General features: G+C 39.9%; 1 protein-coding gene across 12 annotated transcripts in view; it reads right to left on the bottom strand.

Annotated features, from left to right (window-relative positions):
- Positions 1-20,863, bottom strand: part of EML5 (EMAP like 5) — a 120,516-nt gene extending 99,653 nt beyond the window's left edge. For all 12 annotated transcript variants that reach the window (XR_005933647.1, XR_005933649.1, XR_005933648.1 and 9 more), the window contains exon 1: positions 20,398-20,863. Coding sequence is in view for 9 of the 12 variants with exons in the window: in XM_030030146.1 (XP_029886006.1) it covers positions 20,398-20,594 (197 nt within the window). In the remaining 3 variants the exon portion in view is untranslated. The remainder of the gene's footprint in view (positions 1-20,397) is intronic.
- Positions 20,864-21,195: the final 332 nt, after the last annotated feature.

The raw sequence follows: 21,195 nt of genomic DNA, 5'->3' as shown, positions 1-21,195 counted from the left end.
TATTCTAATAGAAACCAGACAAGCTACTTGATGATATTCCACACAGACTAGGTACAGCAGTCCAAAATGATGGGAGAAATACCATGTGTAAGTCAGGAAGATAAAGTTTTGAAAGTTGGCTATTTAATTTGGCTAAAAAATTTCCTCCCCTAACTAATCATAGAGTAATGATCTTGAGAGACTGGAGGACAGAACCACTAACAATGTATACTAAATGTATTTATCTTCTCAACATCACTTGGAAAGGAGAAAGGTTGAGCACTTTGCAATGGTAAGATGACCTTACACCTGAACACAGGTTTTGATAAATGAAGTTCAAAGGGTGGAGACAAGGGGAGTCTATAAACGAAGAAATAGCCAGGATAAAGCTAATCAGGAAATGACCAGAAAAAAAGATATAACTTAAAAGATGTATGCATTTTCTATATACAAAAAAAGCAAGTGAAAACCATGTTAGAAGTTGCTTAATATTTCATGAAGTCATAAAAGTGTATTCCGTAGTGTAATGTATTTTTTCTATTTTAATATAGCATTTCAGTAGGTTGATATTGCTTGACAAATTCCACATGCACAACTCTGAGAGGAACCTTTAACGTCAAAGTGTCTACAAAAGGTAAAAAGCCTCTGGACCTTTCAACTTTTCTATAGGAATTCCTCTTCTTTGCTGTTCCGCATTATCCTCAGCACTGGGATCAAGCAACCAACAGTTCCCCACTTTGCTTCTCTTAATTCCAGAGTTATTTCTCTGGTTCTTCAATTCCTTCTTTATTTGACAGAGCAACTTCATAATTAAATAGCAATGCAGAAAGGACCTGGCAGGCAAAACTTATCACATTTCACTTCAGTTCTGCCACCTAATCCTGACCAACACCTGCACATCTCCCAGAGCACACACAGGCAGATGGTGTACGCACGGGGAAAAAGGAAAAGCATCTGGAGGGGGAGACAATGCTGTATTCAAAATGATCTAATTTTTACAATGACACCACAGAGAGATAAGACCACATGGACAATAAAGAAATCCAAGAAGATAAAGGAAGTTAAAAGAATATGCAAGGGGGGAAAAAAGAAAAAAAAAGACAGAGACTGAAACTAAGAGGAAAAAGTAAAAACACAGCAGTCTTATTACTGATTCATGACCTCTTCAAACCCATACTTAGCTCTGGTATTAGTGCATTGTGCAGTTTCAGGCAAGTGAAAACCAACCCACAACTGCAACTTTGAGAAACACTCAGGCACCACCCCAAGCATGCACACATGCAAAAGTACCTTCACGCCACACCTTACAAAACACTTTCCAGCAACCAAAAATTAGTTTAGCATGTTTTTAACTGAAGACCAGAAGCGACAAAGGCAATGCATCAGAGGTGGAAAGGAACAACGGTAAAGGCACTACCAAAGGCCAGGAAAACATTGTCCTAGCCCAAATGAGCCAACTAATTCCACTCAAAGCATATTAGGTGAATACAGAGAATGTTTCCTCTCTTTCTAAGTAACAAATGACAAATAATAACTAATAGCAATATCATAGTATTAGTTCTTTCTATATCGTGATATAAAATATTGGCTTAAGCAGCTGAGCTCAAATTCTGCCTTCATATGGGATAATGCAGCACAAATGAAGATCGAAAGCCTGTATTTTAATCACAACTGACAACACTGTAGAATTGCCAATGTCCTTCCCTTATCACTTTAGTTTCTATAGTAAATTGCTAACAACCTTTCTAGACAGTCACTGAAAGTAGAAGAAAATAAATATACAGTAAATATTTGTTTAAAAAGCAAGTTTTTTTTTTTTAAATGCCAATATGTGGGGATTTCAGGGAAACCAAACAGTGGAGCTGTTGGCAGTGGCTGAAGAAATAATTACCTGAAAACACCTTCCCTCACCATTTCTTCCAGACCAAGGAGTAAAGGATAGGTTAAAGTACTACTTGCAAGTATTTTATCTCACTGGCTAGCAGGACAGTTGGAAAAAGGAAGCATGGAAAGAATCAAGGAACTGTAATTTCTATTACCAACACTAAGAAAAGGAACTGCCACACTTATTTACATGATTTTCATGTGAACCACGAATGATAATAAGATGCTTTTCCTTAATATTCAAGTCTTGGGTATTATCACACCCATGGGGCACCATGCAGAATTTCAGGTTTGAAGTTTTGAGTCCTGATCAAAACTCAAGGATCAGACTTCAGTTTTAAGCAATATGGAGACCCTTTTCAGTTTTTTCATTGGAGTATGAGTGATTAAGCAATCCTTACAGGCATAGCAATTAATACAAAAATATAGTACCTTGGTCTAACCTCTAGAGTAAAAACATTGATACAACTCACATATTCAAGAACTTTCATTATTAAAACAGTCCTGAGCAATGCATTGTAAATAGCTTCTCAGTGCAGAAGGAAAAAATGTAACTAGAATAGGTGCCCGAAAATGGATAACCATAAATGGATAACCCTGTTTGCTATACAGGGACTTCATTGACTCATGGGCACGATGCATTTAACAGGATCAAACAGTGAGTGTGCGTTGTCTCCTCCTACCCCAGGTAAGATCTCCAAGACACCTCTACAGATGTGTTAATAGTGTGCAACTATTGGGATGGTATTTGAAGTAGTTGCTTACTATCCATCCAGTCAGTCGCTGAGGACAGGAAGAAAAACATGAGTGTGGCGTGGCTCTTCAGACAGCTTCCAAATCTGTTGTGCGGGCTCTGTGGACTTAAGTACACTGCCCCCCTCACATGGATTTTCTCACATTTTTTTCTCCTAGGGAGAAGGAGGAGATTGCTTAGTGGAATGAGAAGCTCTGCACTCAGGAGAGAACTCATGTTCCTTTTGCTGCCCTGGTAATGAAAGCTGGGATGACCTATCCAGGTTAGACTGCTGAAACTGTGCTTGCATCTAGCCCACACAGCTAGACTGTAAATTTGTGCCCGATTTCTTTCCTCTTCCTTGAAGGATGACTAAGCTGACGAATGAAATATCGCTGTTTGTCCAAAAAAGGAAACAAATATTCCTAACAAGACAAGTTCTTTAGGCCTTCTTGCTTGCCTCTGGCCTTTCTGACCCGGACTTTTCAAGAACAGATGTTAGATTTAGGGTACTGTCTCTGAAGAGGCAGATATGAAGGAAAATGTCCAAAAGGCAAATGTGACCATGAAACAAAGCAGGAATTAAGCTAACTAACTGCTAAGTCAAATTAATTTTGAAATTGGCTATAAAATTTGATAGTTCTCAGAAGAGTTCAGCAGTAGAAAATTTAAAAAATCTGCCTGTCACTACTGCAACAAAACCAATAGCTGGACCTGTAGAGAGCTGAGATTTCCACTGATATCTCTGACTGACTGGTCTTTTCCTAGATCAATATTCAAAGCAGGCTGAAATTCAGTATTACAATTTTAACAGTATACTGAAAAGAGGTATGTTTCTCAGTTTGGTGCATTCAAGCTCCTCTTCTATACTTCATACAGAAAAGATTCTTTCTCCCTTTTAGAGCAGCATGTAAGCATCCTCACCATTTTGACCAGATGCATGCACTGTACAATACCTATGTTAGATTAATGATATTAAATATTAATGGCAGCCTATGAAAAAAAAGTACAAAAACTGTCTATACTGTGTCTGTTTGGCATGAGACCAGAGACATGGACATGACCCTCCAATTTGTGGGAGGTTTGTAGTGGCAGGGGATCCTGAAGGAGAATAGTCTATAATACACTACTTTATTATAAAAGAAATTAAGATTTTTTCATTTTTACTTGGTTTATGCATTAACAGGCATTGATTAATACAGACAAGCTGTATTAAAGATGATGTTTCCTTAGCAACAATATTGGACGAAAATCCAAGAATATATTCATGTGACTATTCCTGAGCTTCATAAAACTAGGGCACCACTAAAAATGCACAAAAGAATACTGCAGTAAAATAACAGCAGCTCAGATACCTATTACTTAAGAGTTAATTTCAAGTGTGAAGTTGTTTCTATGAGTAAATACAGAAATTATTTTCATTGTATGTTTACAGACATTTTACATACAGTTGTGGATATTTCCTTATTTGCTGCCATTTATCCATATCTCCCCAGAAAGAATGACAGGAGAAACTACAAACCATTTCTGTCATACTATTTAAGTTGTTAAAGCAGAAAGATCTGTAATCAGCAAATATCCCTCATCAAAGCTTAAATAGATCAAGTCAGAGTACACTTACTTCCCACAGACAAAACAAAGCAGTACTCATCATGGAGCATCACTACTGGGTCCTCCATATAGGTATTGTCATAGCACCAGTGATGTCAAATATAGCTTTCTGAAGATTCCCTAAATTGTACAAGCATCCTACTTCAATGTAAGAGAGTCCGAACTGGAAACGGGGAGGATAGACTAAAACTGTACAATGATTATTCCCAGCTCATTACCATTCCATATTCTCCCCTCTCGGACCTAAATATTTTTAGACAAAGAAGAAATGTTGATAAGCAACCTAGAGAATCTTAAAAATCGCTGTGGGCTCCTATCTGTTCCAAAACTCAGCAGAAAACAGCGGGGTGGGGGGGCGCAGGGAGATGAACTTCAAAGAGAAGGAAGGAGTTAGAGAGTGAGTACAGTAACAGTGATGCAAAGTTCCCAACTCATCAAATATGAAAAGTGAGGAAAAAGAATCTGGGAACTATATGTTACTTTAAGCAGATGCCCATTTTTGCCTTGCATAGTCACATCTTCCACTGCTGAGGAAGGGATTAGCTTAAGCTTTCTAGTAGAAGAGTTACCATCTCTGGAAAAGAGATTAAAAATAAAGATATTCCCCTTCTTTTCAAATATGAATGATTTTGCCAGTGCCAGTAGGAGAACTCATGTTTTGACTGAGCGGGGGCTGCTGTTTTTTTTCCAAATTCTACATGATCTTTCACCACCAGGTTTTCACTGTCTGAGGAAAGTTTCTTTTCTAACATGTCCCTTGAAAAAGAAGGCAGCGAAATTACTTTCATTTTCCTAGCAAAAAACTCTTCTCACAGAAAACTCAGAAATACCATATGCTCCAAAATTATGTGGAGAAAAATTTGCTGCTAGAAGCTTCCCCGGCTCCAAGTCGGACCCGCCTCTGGCCAAGGTCGAGCCCATCAGTGAAGGTGGTAGTGCCTCTGGGATAACAGATTTAAGGGGAAACTGCAGCAGAAAGGGGAGTGGGATGTGAGAGGAACACCTCTGCCGACACCGAGGCCAGTGAAGAAGGAGGGGAGGAGGAGCGGGGGAGGAGGGGATGCCCCTGCAGCCCATGGTGAGACGGCAGGCTGTCCCCCTGCAGCCCATGGAGGGGAGCGGGGGAGCAGATGCCCACCTGCAGCCCGTGGAGGAGCCCATGCTGGAGCAGGAGGATGCCCCCGAAGATGGCCGGGACTCCATGGGAAAGCCCACACTGGAACAGTCTGTGCCTGAAGGCACTGCAGCCCATCAAAAGGACCCATGCTGGAGCAGTTCATGAAAAACTGCAGCCCATGGGAAGGACCATGCTAGAGAAGTTCGTGAAGGACTGTCTCCCATGGGAGAGACCCCACGCTGGAGCAGGGGAAGAGTGGGAGAAGTCCTCCTCCTGAGGAGGAAGGAGTGGCAGAGAATGTGTGATGAACTGACTACAACCCCCATTCCCCGTCCCCCTGCACCACTGGCGGGGAGGAGGTAGAGAAAATCAGGACTGAACTTGAGCCCGGGAAGAAGGAAGGGGGGGGAGGAAGGTGTTTTAAGGTTTGGTTTTACTTCTTGTTATCCTTGTTTTGATTTGAATGGTAACAAATTAAATTAATTTTGGTTTTTTTCCCCCAAGTCAAATCTGTTTTGCCCGTGACCATAACTGGTGAGTGATCCCTCCCTGTCCTTGTCTCAACCCACGAGCTTTTAGTTCTATTTTCTCCTCCTCATCCCACCGAGGGGGGATGAGTGAGCAAGTGGCCTCATGGTGCTTTGTTGCTGGCTGGGCTTAAACCACAACAATCTTTTACTAGCTATTTGCATGAAAGAAGCAATTCTGATTATAATAACTGGTGGTACGATAATGTGACATACTAAAGCCTGAAGGTAACCAAGGAATGGAATCCCACGTAAAAAAATATCCAACTTCCTTCTTTCCTCATGACACAATGCAAGGACTTAATACTCATTCTTTAAACCATTATTAGATATAAACTGTCAAACATACCCCCCTCAATACCAGCAACAAAAAAAAAAAAAAAAGGAGGAAAAAAGGGGGAAAAAAAATTCAGAAAAGAAAGATCTGCAGAAAGAAGAGTACTGCAATCAGCTGTCATTAACTTAGGAGAGAGGCAGTCCAGCTATTCAGCTCTTTTGGGTCACTACATTTGATGACCCAAAGGAGATCCCTTAACAAAACAGCAAGCACTAGTAAATTATTTGGTTAGCATCTGTCAGTCACAAAGTTAGAAACCAGTTCTTCACTCCTGAATACAAGTGGTGAAAAGTATACAAACCTACAAAATGATCATAGATTAAAAAAACTGAGGCAGCCTAAAATTAAAGTGGAAATAGTGATTTCCCATTCTAAACAGTTTACAAGCTAAGAAACTACTTAATTACCTTAAGTAAAGATTATCAAGCTGTAGCCACTTAATTTTGTGGACACTGAGACAAGTACAGCTACAAAGTCAGATTTAATTTCAAATAAAGTTTGCAATGAAATACAGGCTAGAACAGGAAACTGAATGACAACAATTCTTATCACAGTTAAAATCACTCTAATTTTTCAGTGCACAAAACCTTATTGCACTGTTTGCTGAATTAGAAATGTACAGAATCACTGATTTAAGGTCAAAGAAGCAGCTATTCCAAATCATTTAACCAGCAAAATTTCAAAAATTTCTTTCCAAAAGAAGGTTATTTTGGATGCTTCTGACCTCATAAGTTAACTAAATCAACTTGCTTGAGGTACAAAATTTTCTTGTTTCTAAATCTTTCACTATCATGGCAAAACCCTTCAAACAGCCCTCCATCCAGTCATTACTGTTTGCTTCTTCTCCATAAGAGATCTACAACCGTTTTTAACTGCTAGATTAATCTTCCTTCTACTATATTTGAAATTTATACTGGATCTTCTAGTATTACATAGAAAAAAAAATCACAGATCGTACAATTCTCTTTCATATTTCTGAACAAGTATATTAAACAGCAATTCAGTCTTCTCTCCTATGAGATGTATTATGAAAAACTTATCTGACTATGTGAGGATTTATCATCTGAATATTCAAGAGTGGAGTCACAGAATAATTAGTGACAACTTTTGAAAGGTTTTTCTTTTATAGAGAAAGGTCACCCTGATAAAATTAGCAGTTGGCTTAAAATAAGGAATGGTGGGAAGAAGGCAGTGGCAGAGCTCCTAGTGAAATAAGCTGAAAGAAGTACAATATTCTGTGCTTCAATGGACTGTATTTCATTGCCAACCAAAGAACGTTTAGAGCAGAAGAGAGCACTAAGACAATCTTTATCTTGCCAATCCTGGAGACTGCAGATACACTAGATTTCTTCCTGAGCTCTTGAGAACACCAGGCCTACAGGCATTCCAAAGGTTTTAGTCAGAGGTGTTTTCCTACAGAGAAGGAAAGCCAAGGACATCCTATAACATTTGTCTCAAATTTACCATCCAGCATCTAACGTCATGCCCAGAAAGATGAAATGAGCCAGGATACCACTTAAAGTTGGGACAACATCTGAACCATCGTTTAGAAAAACTATAAAAATGTGATGGAGGCCACAGAACAGAAGCATTTACATGAAAGACTGTCTGCTGAAACAAACAAAAAACCCCACATGTACCAGAAGCGTAAACAAAACATGAAAGAAGCATGGGAATATGCAAGAACACTAAAGGGACTCCAAGGTCAACATGTATTTGGTAAGCAATGAAAGCTATTGCACATGTGGGCTCATGAACTTAACTACTAAAAACCACTAAAAAGGAGATGGATAACATTCATATATTACTGAATAATGTTCCAAAGGCTATTTATTTTTATGGTATTAATTTCTATGGTAGAAGAAACAGCAATTGTTAAAGCAGTAAGCAAAAAAGGAATCTGTAACTAAAAATGGAAATATCATCTAAAGTGCAACCTTGATCTAAAAAACACCAAACCAAACATTTACCAGTTCTTCAAATTTTCCTGTTATTTCTGTAAGTACTCTGGAAGACTATTTAGCTTAAAATGTCACACTCACCACAATAAATCTTCAGGCAATTTCCAAACACTGTCAGATGCCTTGTCTTGATCTAAAATAAAGCATCATACACCTTGCTTGCTCTTGTAGAGGGATTATAAGCAGGGAACAAGGATTAACACAGTTCTAAAAGTCAGGATAAGGTTTATACAGTTGTCAGCTAACCAAAACATGGAATTGATCCACTCATTCTGTGTGCATGCTGCCTCAATAAAATGGACACATCTCACCACCACTCACCTTAAATTACTAAAATGCATAAATGTTTTTAACTGACTTCTACTTAAGTATGTTTTGGAGTTTTTTTTCCCTTTGTATGTATGCATAATGTTTGCATGCACAATATCACAGTCTGACACTTTCAAAGCTTTATTATTAAAATAAGTTACTCTATAATTCAGAAAATTGAAGGGTTACTGATATTTTTAACATTATATCCAACTAGATTTAGTCACAAGAAACGTAGCCCATAAATACAAAGCAGCAAAGCAGTAAAACAATTCTCTTCCATCTAGTCTTTTAGACTATTGTTATAAAACTATGTCATATCTACAAATTTAATTCTCCAATTCCAGTAAAGAAAAAAATACAATACGTAATCAGGAGTGAAAAGTGTGAGCTAGAGGTGAGAATACAATGTTTTTACTATAATTATAAGCACTTTATAAACATGATTTTCAGCTTGGACACATTTGCCTTATTATTAGGTCTGGTCCTTTGCCTCAGTTTTGTTTCTCTTCAGTTGAAACCTTTACCTGAATCAAGCATTTTATTTACATATAATTTTATGCCAAATATGTAATAAACATACCTTGTATGAAGCCAAAGGAAGTTTAAATTTTAATACATCCTGTAGTCAACACAATGTAAAAGGCAAATGAAAAATTTCCCTGCATGTCATCTGTCATGGATCTGGCTAAACCATCAGTGGAAAGTACCACCTGTGGTACCTATAAACCTGATCACTTTGTTCAAAACTACATTATTGTCTCCAAAGTTTCGGCACTAACTCTTGGGACATTTGACTCTTGAATTCAAACCCCCAAGAAACATCCACTCCAAACCACAGCAATCCTTGTGAAGAGGAAAGTTCAAATCTGAACAGAATGCCATGGTCTGCTTAGGTGTCCTCCTGTGCCAGCCACAAATCCTACCCACTATCCACTGATCAGGCACAGGTTGTTCTAAAAGGATGCATAGGTGAGGATTTTCTGAAGATGGGGTCCTGGTTCTGAGACTGGATATGCATCCCAGCAGTTTGTTAGCTGAATCAAACGCAGAGAAATCTCTTGGAACTGATCTGAAGCATTATGTTGAAGATTCTTTTATTTCCACGTACCTATCTCAAAACCTAGTAATTCTGTTTCTATTTGGACAGTCTAAAGTAAAAAAATTCCTGTGAAGAAACTGGCTTAGCTCAGAAAAAGAGGCATTTCACAGCTCAAGAGGACTTATTACTCCCGTTGTATGAATCCACTGCTTTTCAGCATAGAAATATCATTCTGATGCAAAACAATGCTAATCCACAGACAAACAATACCAAGATACCTCCAAAAAGTGAGCCCCCAAAAATACTTGTCAAAGATGATCCCATGAATATTTAACCAATAGGAAGTTGGACATCGCTGTTAGGATGGGAGTTAAAATAAGGGGGTTTTTTTCTGGCTAAAACGAGAGGAAATAATGTGTGTTTTTAAAGCAAAATAACCAGACCGCTCTGGGCATACAGATACGGGTCTTGATCCATCCTGTTTGCAGGCCAAAGCAATAGGCATTATAAAGAAAACTCACCTGAAAAACCTTGGAAGATCAAGCAGTGACATGAAATTAGAAAACTGTGAAAAATGGCTGAAGGATTGTCCACTATCTTCTGAAGTAATATCTGAATACCCAGGGCTTTCACAGAAGGATAAGCATCAGGCACCATCTTACAGATCCTATTCAAAAGAAGAGGAGTCTACCAGGAAGCCTCTCAACAATAATGAGGATTCCCAGTTACAGGAAAGTCTTTTTTAACTAGGCCAAGGAAAGTTATTCTGAAGAAGAGGTACAGTATTTCTCTAGAGATTTAATAATACAGGTATCTCTAGCAGCTAGGTAAAATAAAAAGAAAAAACTGTTTTTCTAACAGAAAGGGTCACACAAAGACATCTTGCTTTAAATGCAGCGTAGGTATGTCAGGATGGGGCCTTCAAAGGACAGATTTTCTTCATGTTCACAGGGTAATGAAGATGTCTCCAAGAGTAATTTCACTCAACTCAGGTACCAACTACTAATGAATATCAAAGTTGGTCCACATAAGCTCAAGGAATATTATAACTTTATTTTTGTTTTCAAGTTATTTCAAGTGCTCATAACTTTGTCTACCATGTGAAAGTACCAAAAGCAACAGATGGAATATTCCAAGTCAAATAAATACATTGTGAATAAACCAATTTCCTTGATAATACTACAACAGCATTATAATTCTAAGTATACCTTAAGAAATCTAAATTTTAGATTGAACATATGACTGATCCTTATCAGGCCAGATTAGACAACTTTGCCACTTGTATGAGTAGTAATTATTTTTCTTTTAAAAGTCCTTGATGCTAGACAAAAGTGCTGTCCTAAACCACAAATGTAACTCTGCAAGTGATATAATAATATTCTGAAGAACTAGGTAAACTACATTTTGAAGTAAAAAAACAAAAACCTTGAGATATTATAAGATATAAAACTAAATTATCTGGCTTTTTTAGCTTTATGTCAATGTCTGCTTAAACTTTAAAAACCCAAAATTCTAGATGACAAAACTAGAAACAACTTCTTATAATTTTTGTTCTTTGGGGGAGGTTTTGTAATTATTTCAGGTTTTGTTTCAAGCAAAGTATGTTTTTTTAAAAAGCCTACAGGGCTTGTGTTAATAATTACAGTAAAGTCTAAACTCATTTTTTAGTATATCAGACAGAACTAGTATACTATGTTTTTCAATCTGAAACACTTAAAGGGGGGGGGGGGGGGAATCAACTCTTAAATAATTAACTTTTAAACCTGGAGTTTATTTTATGTCTTAACTGGAACTTCAAATTTTGCATTAAAAAACCGCAAACATTTGACTTCAGATAAACCCTTCAAAAGAATTATTTTATTCAAACATGCTAAGGTACTGCCTATCACTATCATAGTAACATTGTAAACACAATAATAAGGTAACTTCATAATGCTGTTAAAAAATCAGCCAGGAAAGTAATCTACTTTCCTACCTATATCAAGAAGATGACTAACAAATTAAAACATGGGAAACATAGGCTAGCAGAAACATAATTGCTTTGACTGCAATTTGGAAAAGCTAAAAGATAGGGCAGACCTCAACATTTCTGCAGAAAATCCTTTAAAATTTTTAATGATCAAACATTATTAAGCCTTTGGTTATATTTCCTGTTGTTCTCTGATGTTGTCCTAGAGCTTCATGTTGCATTAGTTCTGAGAAAAAGAGCCAACTACCAAATCAAGAAAATCATTTTCTACATCACCAAGACATTTTCTCATTTAAGTACTGACCTGATCTGAACCTGCCTGTGAGTGCTGACAGAATCAGATCAGAAGGTGATGTGACTGTTGGCTATGAAAAGCATGATGCTCAAAGGCAAGCTCATAAGCCTGTAGCTCCTTGCCGTGTTGATCTACTTTAATCAACTTCTAGTATCTTTTAGATGTTCAATTCTGGTTGGATATTTTTGGTATTTCTATTCATGTAGTTTTAATGAGGAAAAATAAGTTTTCAGTGGTATGCAGGCATATTAAAAAACAGGCACACTCCAGTCCCATTTCAAAACTGAATCCAGGAAATTTATTCTGTATTCCTAAAATATTTTCATTTTATCAAACCAAATCCAAGCAAAAGATATTTTAAAAAGACAACACACAAAGCTCTCAGTAAAAAAAACTTGTAATGAAGATTCAACAATAAATCCCTCAAAGGATGTCTTCCAGCCTGGTACAACATGTGTTCCAGAACAGCTCTAGAACTACCCAGAAAACATGGTTTTCTCAAGGAAAAAGCAGATCATTCTCTCTCCTCCCTCCCTCTGATCTGCTTAAGATATGAACACAAATCTTCTCTCTTTTACACATTTGACAATTTGAGATCACTTAACATGAAAAGCTGGACAGAGCTTAACTGGGACTTTGTCCTTGTGACCAATGGTATAAAATGAAGAGGTCAGCAGAGTAACTACCTCACTCCTTGTCCCAGCAATTACTTCTGCTGTAAGAAATGCCATTTTTGCCTGATAGCTAGTCAAAAGATACTTGAGCTAGAGGCTCACAGGAGGACTGATTAGTTTAATTATGACATAATTTAGGTCCCATTAAGTCATGAGTTTTTTAATGGAGGGAAATAAACTGATTATGCCCTTAAAGAACATCTGGAGATGACAAAGTGAGAGTAGATGGATTTATCTTTAGTATAAACAAAACAAACATGCCACCATATAAGCCTAAGAATAAGCTAAGGAGAAGACTTGATTTTTAATTTGCAAATCTAAACTTTCTGGGGAAAAAAAAAACAATCAGTCCCTCAAAATATTGTATTCAGAAAAGGAGACTGCCTTATTCACAAAGAAGTACATTAGCTTGGTGAATTAATTGATTCAAGTGATTTGGGTTGCTGCAATAAACCTCTTGGAATGGTACACGTTACGTGATTTCACCATTAGATTGCTTTCATCCTTTGAAGCAACAACATGGTTTCCTCATCAAGTGTGCATGGAGAATGAACCCCAGTTGTCACGTTTGAGCAGAGATGCACCAGCACACACTCCAAAGCCTGCTCTTCTTTGCAGAAAACAAACTATTAAAGCTATTATGTTTCACAGTAAACATTCCATTGCATATCAAAAAAACACAACCTATTCTCAATGTCTAATTTTCTTCAAGAAAAAATAATTTTGAAAATAATTTCCTTAACTATAGACTTACTCGAAATTATTTTTATTTGAATTTGCGTGTGGAAAGAAGATCATAAATGGATGTTTGTAGTCGAAAATCCCAAAGCTTTGGAACTGACCTTCCAATTCTGGAAGACCCCACTATTCAGCTCGGGGCTCCAATTTTGATTTTTGGTTGGGAGGCGACTTGACCTCTCACTGGGCACCACTGACAAGAGCCTGGCTCCATCTTCTTTGCACTTTCTCTTCAAGTATTCATATACATTGGTAAGATCCCTTCTGAGCCTTCTCTTGGCTAAGTGGTCCCACCTCTCTCGGCCTTTCCTCAGTAGAGATGGTCCAATTCCTTAATCATCTTTGTGGCCCTTCACTGGACCCTCTAGTAGCACCGTAACTCTCTTCTGCTGGGGAGCCCAGAACTGGACACAGTACTCCAGGTGCAGCCTCACCAGTGCTGAGTAGAGGGGAAGGATTCCTACCAAAGACTTTCCTTGGGACTTAAGAACAAAGACTGGTTTCCCAGGACTATCCCTAATAATCCAGAATGTATGCACCTTGTAGGTTTCCTACGTATTATACAAGCAACATTTTGAGGTGTTTCTATGTACGACCCATTTCACATTTGAGGCATAAGTGTAAGATGTATTTTACTCCAGTCTTCCTCCAGTAAAGTTATTAGAGGATCCAAAGGTGGATGACTGGCCTTCTTCAAAGGCTATGATTGTTGAAATAATTTGGGAGATTACATTTCTGTAAATAAATAAACAATAGAGTTCTCTTCTAGAAGGAAAGATCTGGACTGCATAGAATTCAAGGGCATACAAAGAATTCCTCACCAGAACATGCTGAAGGTCATTTTTCATCTATCACATTAGTAATTCAAAAGACGGAAGAGGTTGCACACGTAATGGATAATTAAGAAATTTCTCCTCATGTGGCAACTGTGGTATTCATTCAGTTACATTCCCTGGAATCTGAAATACACAATTAATCGTGAAATTTCTGGTGAAAATTCATAGATTTGCTGCCAAAACAATTTATAGAATTCCATCTCATACAATTTTGTAGCTGTACATAATAGTTATCACTTAACATTTGTGCTTGACTGTCATCTGGAGTTAGGTCAGAGACATACACCTTTTATTCCAGACAAGAACAAGACAATAAACCTGACAGCAGATACCCTAACTCTCAATTACTTGAATTATTTGTTGAGGGTTTTGAGAACTAAGATGGATCTTAGGGTGTCAGTCTACTAGAGGAATAGAAAAGACAGAAGTAAAATAATTTCCCTCTACATTCTTATGAAACCTTCTGTTTGGCTCTTTTTCTGAGAAAAGATACTAGCTTCTTTCCTAAGGTTTTCTCATGACATGGTTCTAATGAAAAGGGAACAAAGAAAGGCAGAATGACACAATGAGGTGGTAGAAATACACAGCATCTTTACAGAAAAAGTCCAACAGCTAGTCATCCAAAGTCATAACAATGCATAGTTAACAGAGAGAATGAGGAAAAGACCAGAGTCGTCATTCAGAACTAGGATGTGACTAATCACTGCATGGCTAGAATTTCTGTTTGCAAACCACAGCTGACAGCCACACAGAGGAAGCCTGGACCTGCCTCCTGGAGAGCATTATCTAGTAGCAGTCTTAGAAAGCAGCTGACAGAGTCCAACAATTTCTTAGATGCTGACAGTTAGACTAACATTGAGAGTGCAACAGGTAGAAAAATCTCCTTCAAACAGAGTTGGTGGACAGCACAGACATGATTTTAATGATTTTGATTTTCACCAGACTTTCAGAAATGTTGACACTAGAAAGAAATGGTTTATTTTGCCGTAGAATACAGGAGCAAGATCACAGAATTTCAGGCAGGACCATCCCTTGTAGATTGAGCCAAATTCTGAAAAATAGAAAAAAGACAGTCTTAAATAAAGTGCCCAGAAAGACCACAGTTCAGAGTGGCCAGAGTTTTTGCTGCTTCTTTTTTTTCTCCTTGGGAAACAAAGTCCAAGATGATTCCTACAGAGTTCACCACAACAAATAAGAAAACCTGTCTTAACAAAAGCTGTGATTTAGACAAGTAAACTATTTTGCTGAAAACAGCCAAACCCTATCTCTGTCAGAACACAGGGAAATGCTTTGTCATTCTTTCTACCTGTCTTGCACATACCTCTGCTTTCTGTAAGCATGCAATTCACCTCTCTCCAGTCTTGGATACAGAGAGGCACAAAAGCAAAAAGAACCAGATGTTTTTAACCAAACTGAAGGTAGTACCAACTTCTTTCTCCTCTGTCTTTGTAGCATGGAATCTATTAAGTTTCTAGTACTAGAACTCCTAATAATAAAGAATTTTAATGTCTTCTGAATAATTTTTTAAGTTCTGTCTGCCTTAAAAACAGAACTCCACATGAGTCCTAGGGCAGACAATGCATGATTTCTTTCCCCCAACTTAGTCTGAGACAAGGAAAAATACACAGGTTTCTAGACAAGTAGGGAAATTAACTTATTAGACACAGCCTATGGTTGCTCTACAGCAGAGCTAGAGATGGCATTATCAGCAGAAATTCAAGCATTTTTTTCTAGCACAAGATGCGGCGGTTACTATCTTTAGCAACAAAACCTAAATGTATCACAGACATCTTAATCAAGTAGTCACAGTTTACTGGTGATAAAGTTCTAGGAAGAATATGCAACAGCACTATTACTTGCCAGCTAACTCCCATGATAGATATTAAAAGTAGTAGGAGAGGGACAGCAACTCTTCCTAATTTGTCTCACTTTGACAGAGAAAAGTAGTTCCTCTTCTATCTTTGACCTGCATGGTTGTGCAGTTGTTTTGCACCGGCATAGAGATAACGGTGCACAAGGACAGACTTATGAATGAGTGCTAAAGTTTGAACTGAAGAACAGACATCATGGAAAGCAAAATGTGCATTTTTGCCAAGTCTGTTAAAGATCTCAAAAAGATGCACTGGTTTGATCTCAGGTTTTGCTTTTGCTTTTAAATAGCATCACTGATCCCAGGTGAAAAGTTAATTCCCAGTAAAATTCCAACACTCCAAAGCTCACTAAAAAAGATGGTCACAGGGCTAGCATTAAGAAAAAAAAAAAGAAAAAAATGCATCAAAAGAAAAAATTATCCTAGAACTCTCCTTGGAGCATGTCAGCATAGAGAACAGTCCTGGTAACATCAAAGGCTTTTGCCAGCAGACAGCCATTTAAAAAGGTGGATGAGTTCAGGGTTTCCAATTTTCTCACCTTCCATCAGAGAAAGTAAAGTACATAAACACGCTTTAGCTAGCTCAGACAAATAAGGAGGCTCAACATGAGCATCAGTTTCCAATATGACAAGTTAATACTCTGAGGGGGCATCTTCTGAAATCTTTACACAGATCAGGATTAAATATGATCACCCTAAGGTCTCTCAGACAAGGGAAGGACAGCCTACATTAAATAACATATGCTCCTCTAAACCACAAAAACTACAAAGAGAGAACAAAGGAAGGATCGATCTAACCTGGACACACCAAGACATTGTTTCTTCCTCATCTACCGTAAAGCAAACCAATCTACACCTCACAAGCTAGTTCGGTGATTTATGAAATCCTACAGAACACGCAGTTTAAATCAGTAACTTTGCAGGAATAATTCACATGTTCATTCAAAATTAGTATCTCCCACATATATACAGCCCAGGCTGGATGGGGGATCTTATCTTCTACAAACACAGCAGACATCCAAGTTACACTGCTGGCAATGGATGGCACTATCAAAGCAAGTCACCTGAGATTTCATGAACAAGATTTTCCTCATTTACTCCTAAAAACGCAAGAAAAAACCTCAGTTATCAGCACTCCCAAAAGATGCAAATTTCCAAAGCACTTCTGCATCCAAGTGACATGTTCCACAAGTATCTGCACACACCCAGGACCTCAACAGTAACAATCTGCAGATGCATAAGAAATGAGAGATAAATAAGATCGAAAACATGATACTCTCTATCCTCCAGAATAGTGGGTTGATTTCTGGAAAGTAATTCTCAGAAGATATAAAAACCAAAAGATAAAAGACAAAAGCTCACCAGAAGGCAAGAGAAGTCCTTTTAGAGACAGACTGGAGCTGAATGACTGAGATTGTTCAATCCAAAAACCAGACTAATAAAAGAGGTCCCAAGTGATCCTAATTACCCTCTTCTATTCCAAAAGACTGTTCGATAGAACTGAGGGACAAAACACTGAAAGAGAGCTCTCATATTTTCAGTACACAGTTAACTGAGGCTGGGGGGGGGGGGGGGGGGGGGGGTGGACACTGTGATTAAAATTGAGATTAGACATTTAAAAAGGAAATAAATTATGTTAAAACATCTGATCATATAAAAAACAGCAGTTTTATAGGGTACAGCAGTTTTATAGGTTTTTGTTTAATAAAAGGAGGTAAAACTTCACAGCAGAAGACAAACTAACTGCCTGTGCTAGAAAGAAATTTTCCAAAGGAAAATATCCTCTAGCTGTCCATTAATCTAATACTGTTTTCTATTATTAAAGATAAAGAACTGGTCTCTGATTTAAGAATTGCAATTCCTCTCTTCCTGACTGATGCTTAAAATTAGAATGTCACCCAAAGCATGCTAATGATATAAAAGTTCTCATAATGAAAAGTACTAATAATATCACCATGTAGCATGCAATATATACTGCTTAGTCTTTGTAGCTATGGAGCTGTGCTCATGGAAGTTTGATTCTTTAAATATATAAGATTTTCAGACACCAGACCTGCTTTCACAAATGAAATCCCATACTTGTAAAAAGACACTCAATCCTCTCATTGCTTTCACTAAAACATCACAAATGCCTCAGCATTCAGATGGCACTTGCTCAGCCTATTAAAACACACAACATACGATTATTTTTTTTTTGCAATACAACAGTTGAGTTTGCTATTTTCAGAGAGAAAATTCAGTGACACTGATTACTGTAGCATATAATCCCATTTTTGCACCTGTGTTCTAGTATTTTAAAAATCCATTTTTTTAACACTTGACCTTCCTACTGCTTTAAATATTGAGAACTACCACGTCTAGGTACCCAAGATTAGTGAGGAAAAGCATGGGATGATGACATTCAAATGGTACCATGTCACTTTTAGAAAAAGCAGCAAGTGCAACACTGATCACTACAAGTCTAATCTTACTATCAGAAATAGCCATGCTGCTTTTAAATCGAGCATTCTTCTTTAAGCATACTAACATTTCTGTATAGCTTTTGCATTTAAGAAACATGCAAAACTAACTGAATAAAATTGTAATGCTTTAACAGAATTACATTCTCTCAACATCAGTACAATTCAAAGCAGGAACAACTCCAGCACGCTGGGTTCTGGTACCATACAAATTAAAGTACATCCCCATACAAATCAGATAAAGTCATTATATTCTTTCTCTCTGGTTTGCTGACTTTTGATAGATTTTTTTCGTTTAGTACTATTCTGAATAATGAGTTCTGTCACATTTTGGCCAAATGTAGCACATTGTACCAAAACTGAGAGTGAGTGAGCAGGAAATTGTTACCACAGGAAAACATAAACAACTTCCCCAGTTGTAGCTCAAAGCACATAATTCTTATACTGTAAGAAGTCCTACTGAAACGAACACTGTCATTCAGAAGCACTCCTGAATGCGTGATATTAAATGTGTAATATTACACTACGGCAGCCTTGGACCTTAGGTTAGAACAAGTAATGAGCCACCGCTTCTTTAGCTTAATGGGAAGTTGCGGATCTGGATTTCCTGCAACACCTGACATCAGAGATGGCTAGCAGTTCTTAAAAAATACTTTTTCCTGGATTAAAATGAGAATGTTAAAGCATTAAATGATGCAAATAACAGTGATTCAAACTGCTGATTCAACACCCCTAGTACAACAATCTATAATGGTACCTTGTCTGCCTACTTTTTTCTCCACATTTTTAGTACCAAGGAGAAATATACTATAGACATGACACCCTTCTAAGGGACATTCCCAGCTAAAGTTCAAAACTACTTAAATTTATTCAATAAGAAGATATAAACAAAGAAAAAAAAAGTAGCCATTATGACCAGGTTTTCTAGTGTGTCTAAAAGCTTAAATGAAAAACATAGCATCTATTCTGCTCTCCGCAGGCAATACCTGTTACTCATACGAGTAACTCATATAGAGGGTATGGTATGCCTTGGAGCACTAAGCATCATGAAAACAAATTTTGTGCTACAAATTACCTACAAAATTGTCTACTGCTAGCTCTTACCCCAACAGGAAGAGCAAAGGAAATCAGAATTTAACGTCTGTCCGCAATGACACCTACTGGAAGGGAAAGGATTGATGACTCAGGCTCACATCTGCCCTTCATACTCCTGAAATGCTCTCCTTGCTCTCACAACACCACTAGGCTTACAAAAGCATCCTTAGAGTGAAAATACATTTAAGAAATAACACCAGCACATTTCTTCTGCAACATCAGTTTGTAATTTTTTTTTTTTATGAACTTCAGCACCTGATAGCATTCACTGCCAAGTGAACTACTGAGCTACAGAAGCCTCAGTTTTGCAAGAAGGGCCGATCTTTTAAGATAACCCTAAAAGTTGCAGGAGTTACAGGCAGGCCACTAATTCCGCACGTAATCGTCACCGTTTAAACGTGAGCCAAAGGTCTACCTGCTGCAGATTAACCTCCTCCGCAGCCCAAGTACTTCAGGGCACACACGAGATTACTCCTTCTCCTCCCGCCGGCCCTCTGACATTCAGGGGCGGCCGGGGACCGAGCAACGACCCTCAGGCTGCCGTGCCCCGCGGGCACCCCGGCGCACAAGCGCCCGTACAAGTTTCGGCACCGCGCACCGGTGGCGGGGACACGACACGGCCCGTCAAACCCGACAGCCAAAAGCCATTTCCAGGCAGTTTCCACCCACGGCGAAGCCCGGGGGGGGGGGGGGGGGGGGCGGAGGGCGTGAGGAAGCGCTGACTGCCCTTGACGAATTTCGACCCGCTCCCCGGATCCCCACAGCGCTGACTGGACGCGGGGGGCCGATTGCCGGCGCAACCCGGGACGGCAGCTGGGGCAGGCGGCGGCGCGGGGGATACTCGCGCCCCGCTCCAGGGGGGCGGGAGGAGCGGGCTGGGGACGAGCCGGGCTGCGGGGCCGGGGCGCCCAGAGGGGGCCGGGGCCCGCGGCGGGATGCGGCCCGGCGGCGGCGCTGGTACCTGATGATGTCGTCCTGGTGCCCCAGGTAGAATTTCTGCCGGTGCTCCCGGGGGCTGTAGACCACACCGACCCCCGCCACGAAGTAGACGATCTCCTTGGCTGCCGTGTAGTAGAGGTTGTTGCGGCACTGGTGACCCCGGTAGCCGTAGACCCACTCCAGCCGCAGGTGGCAGCTCGGCGCGCTCCGGTCAGCCATGTCCTCCCGCCCCCGCCAGCCGGGTATGGCTCTCTCCCACCGGAGACCCCGCGGGAAGGGGGCGACGGGTCGACCGGCCCCTCCGCTCGGCTCGGTGTCTGCCGCGCTAATCCCTGGCCGCCGACATGAATGCCCGCCGCCGCCGCTCGTCCGCCGCCGCCTCACAGAGGGCGCCGCCGACCGAGCCCGCCTCGCCGCCTCGCGCCGCCAGACATGGCTGCACTGAGACACCGCCCGGGACGCGGAGCGAGGGCGCGGCGCGGCGCCGCTCCGGCCCCCCCTCCCTGCGCCCCGGCCTGCGCCTGCGCCGAGGGCAGCGCCGTCAGGCGGCGAGGCGGGCCTGCGCGGCCGGCGGCGGGAAGGGCGCGCGCGGCGGCGGTGGCGGGAGGCGCGGGCCGAGGCGCCGCGGTGAAGGGGTGGCGGCGCGCGGAGGGGGCAGACCGACCGCCGAGTGGTGGCGGGTGGGGGGCAGGAGACAACGGGCTTCGCCTTCCTGGGCTTGGGGGGGGGCTTTTCTAGTTACAATTTCCCCTCTCCCCCCCCCCCCCCTTTTTTTTTTTTTTTTAAGCGAGGCTGTGGCCTCTCCCCCTTCCCTAAGTTT

The sequence above is a fragment of the Aquila chrysaetos genome, chromosome 2, assembly GCF_900496995.4.
Source record: "Aquila chrysaetos chrysaetos chromosome 2, bAquChr1.4, whole genome shotgun sequence".
NCBI lineage: Eukaryota > Metazoa > Chordata > Aves > Accipitriformes > Accipitridae > Aquila > Aquila chrysaetos.
This window is presented reverse-complemented; position numbering and strand designations above follow the sequence as displayed.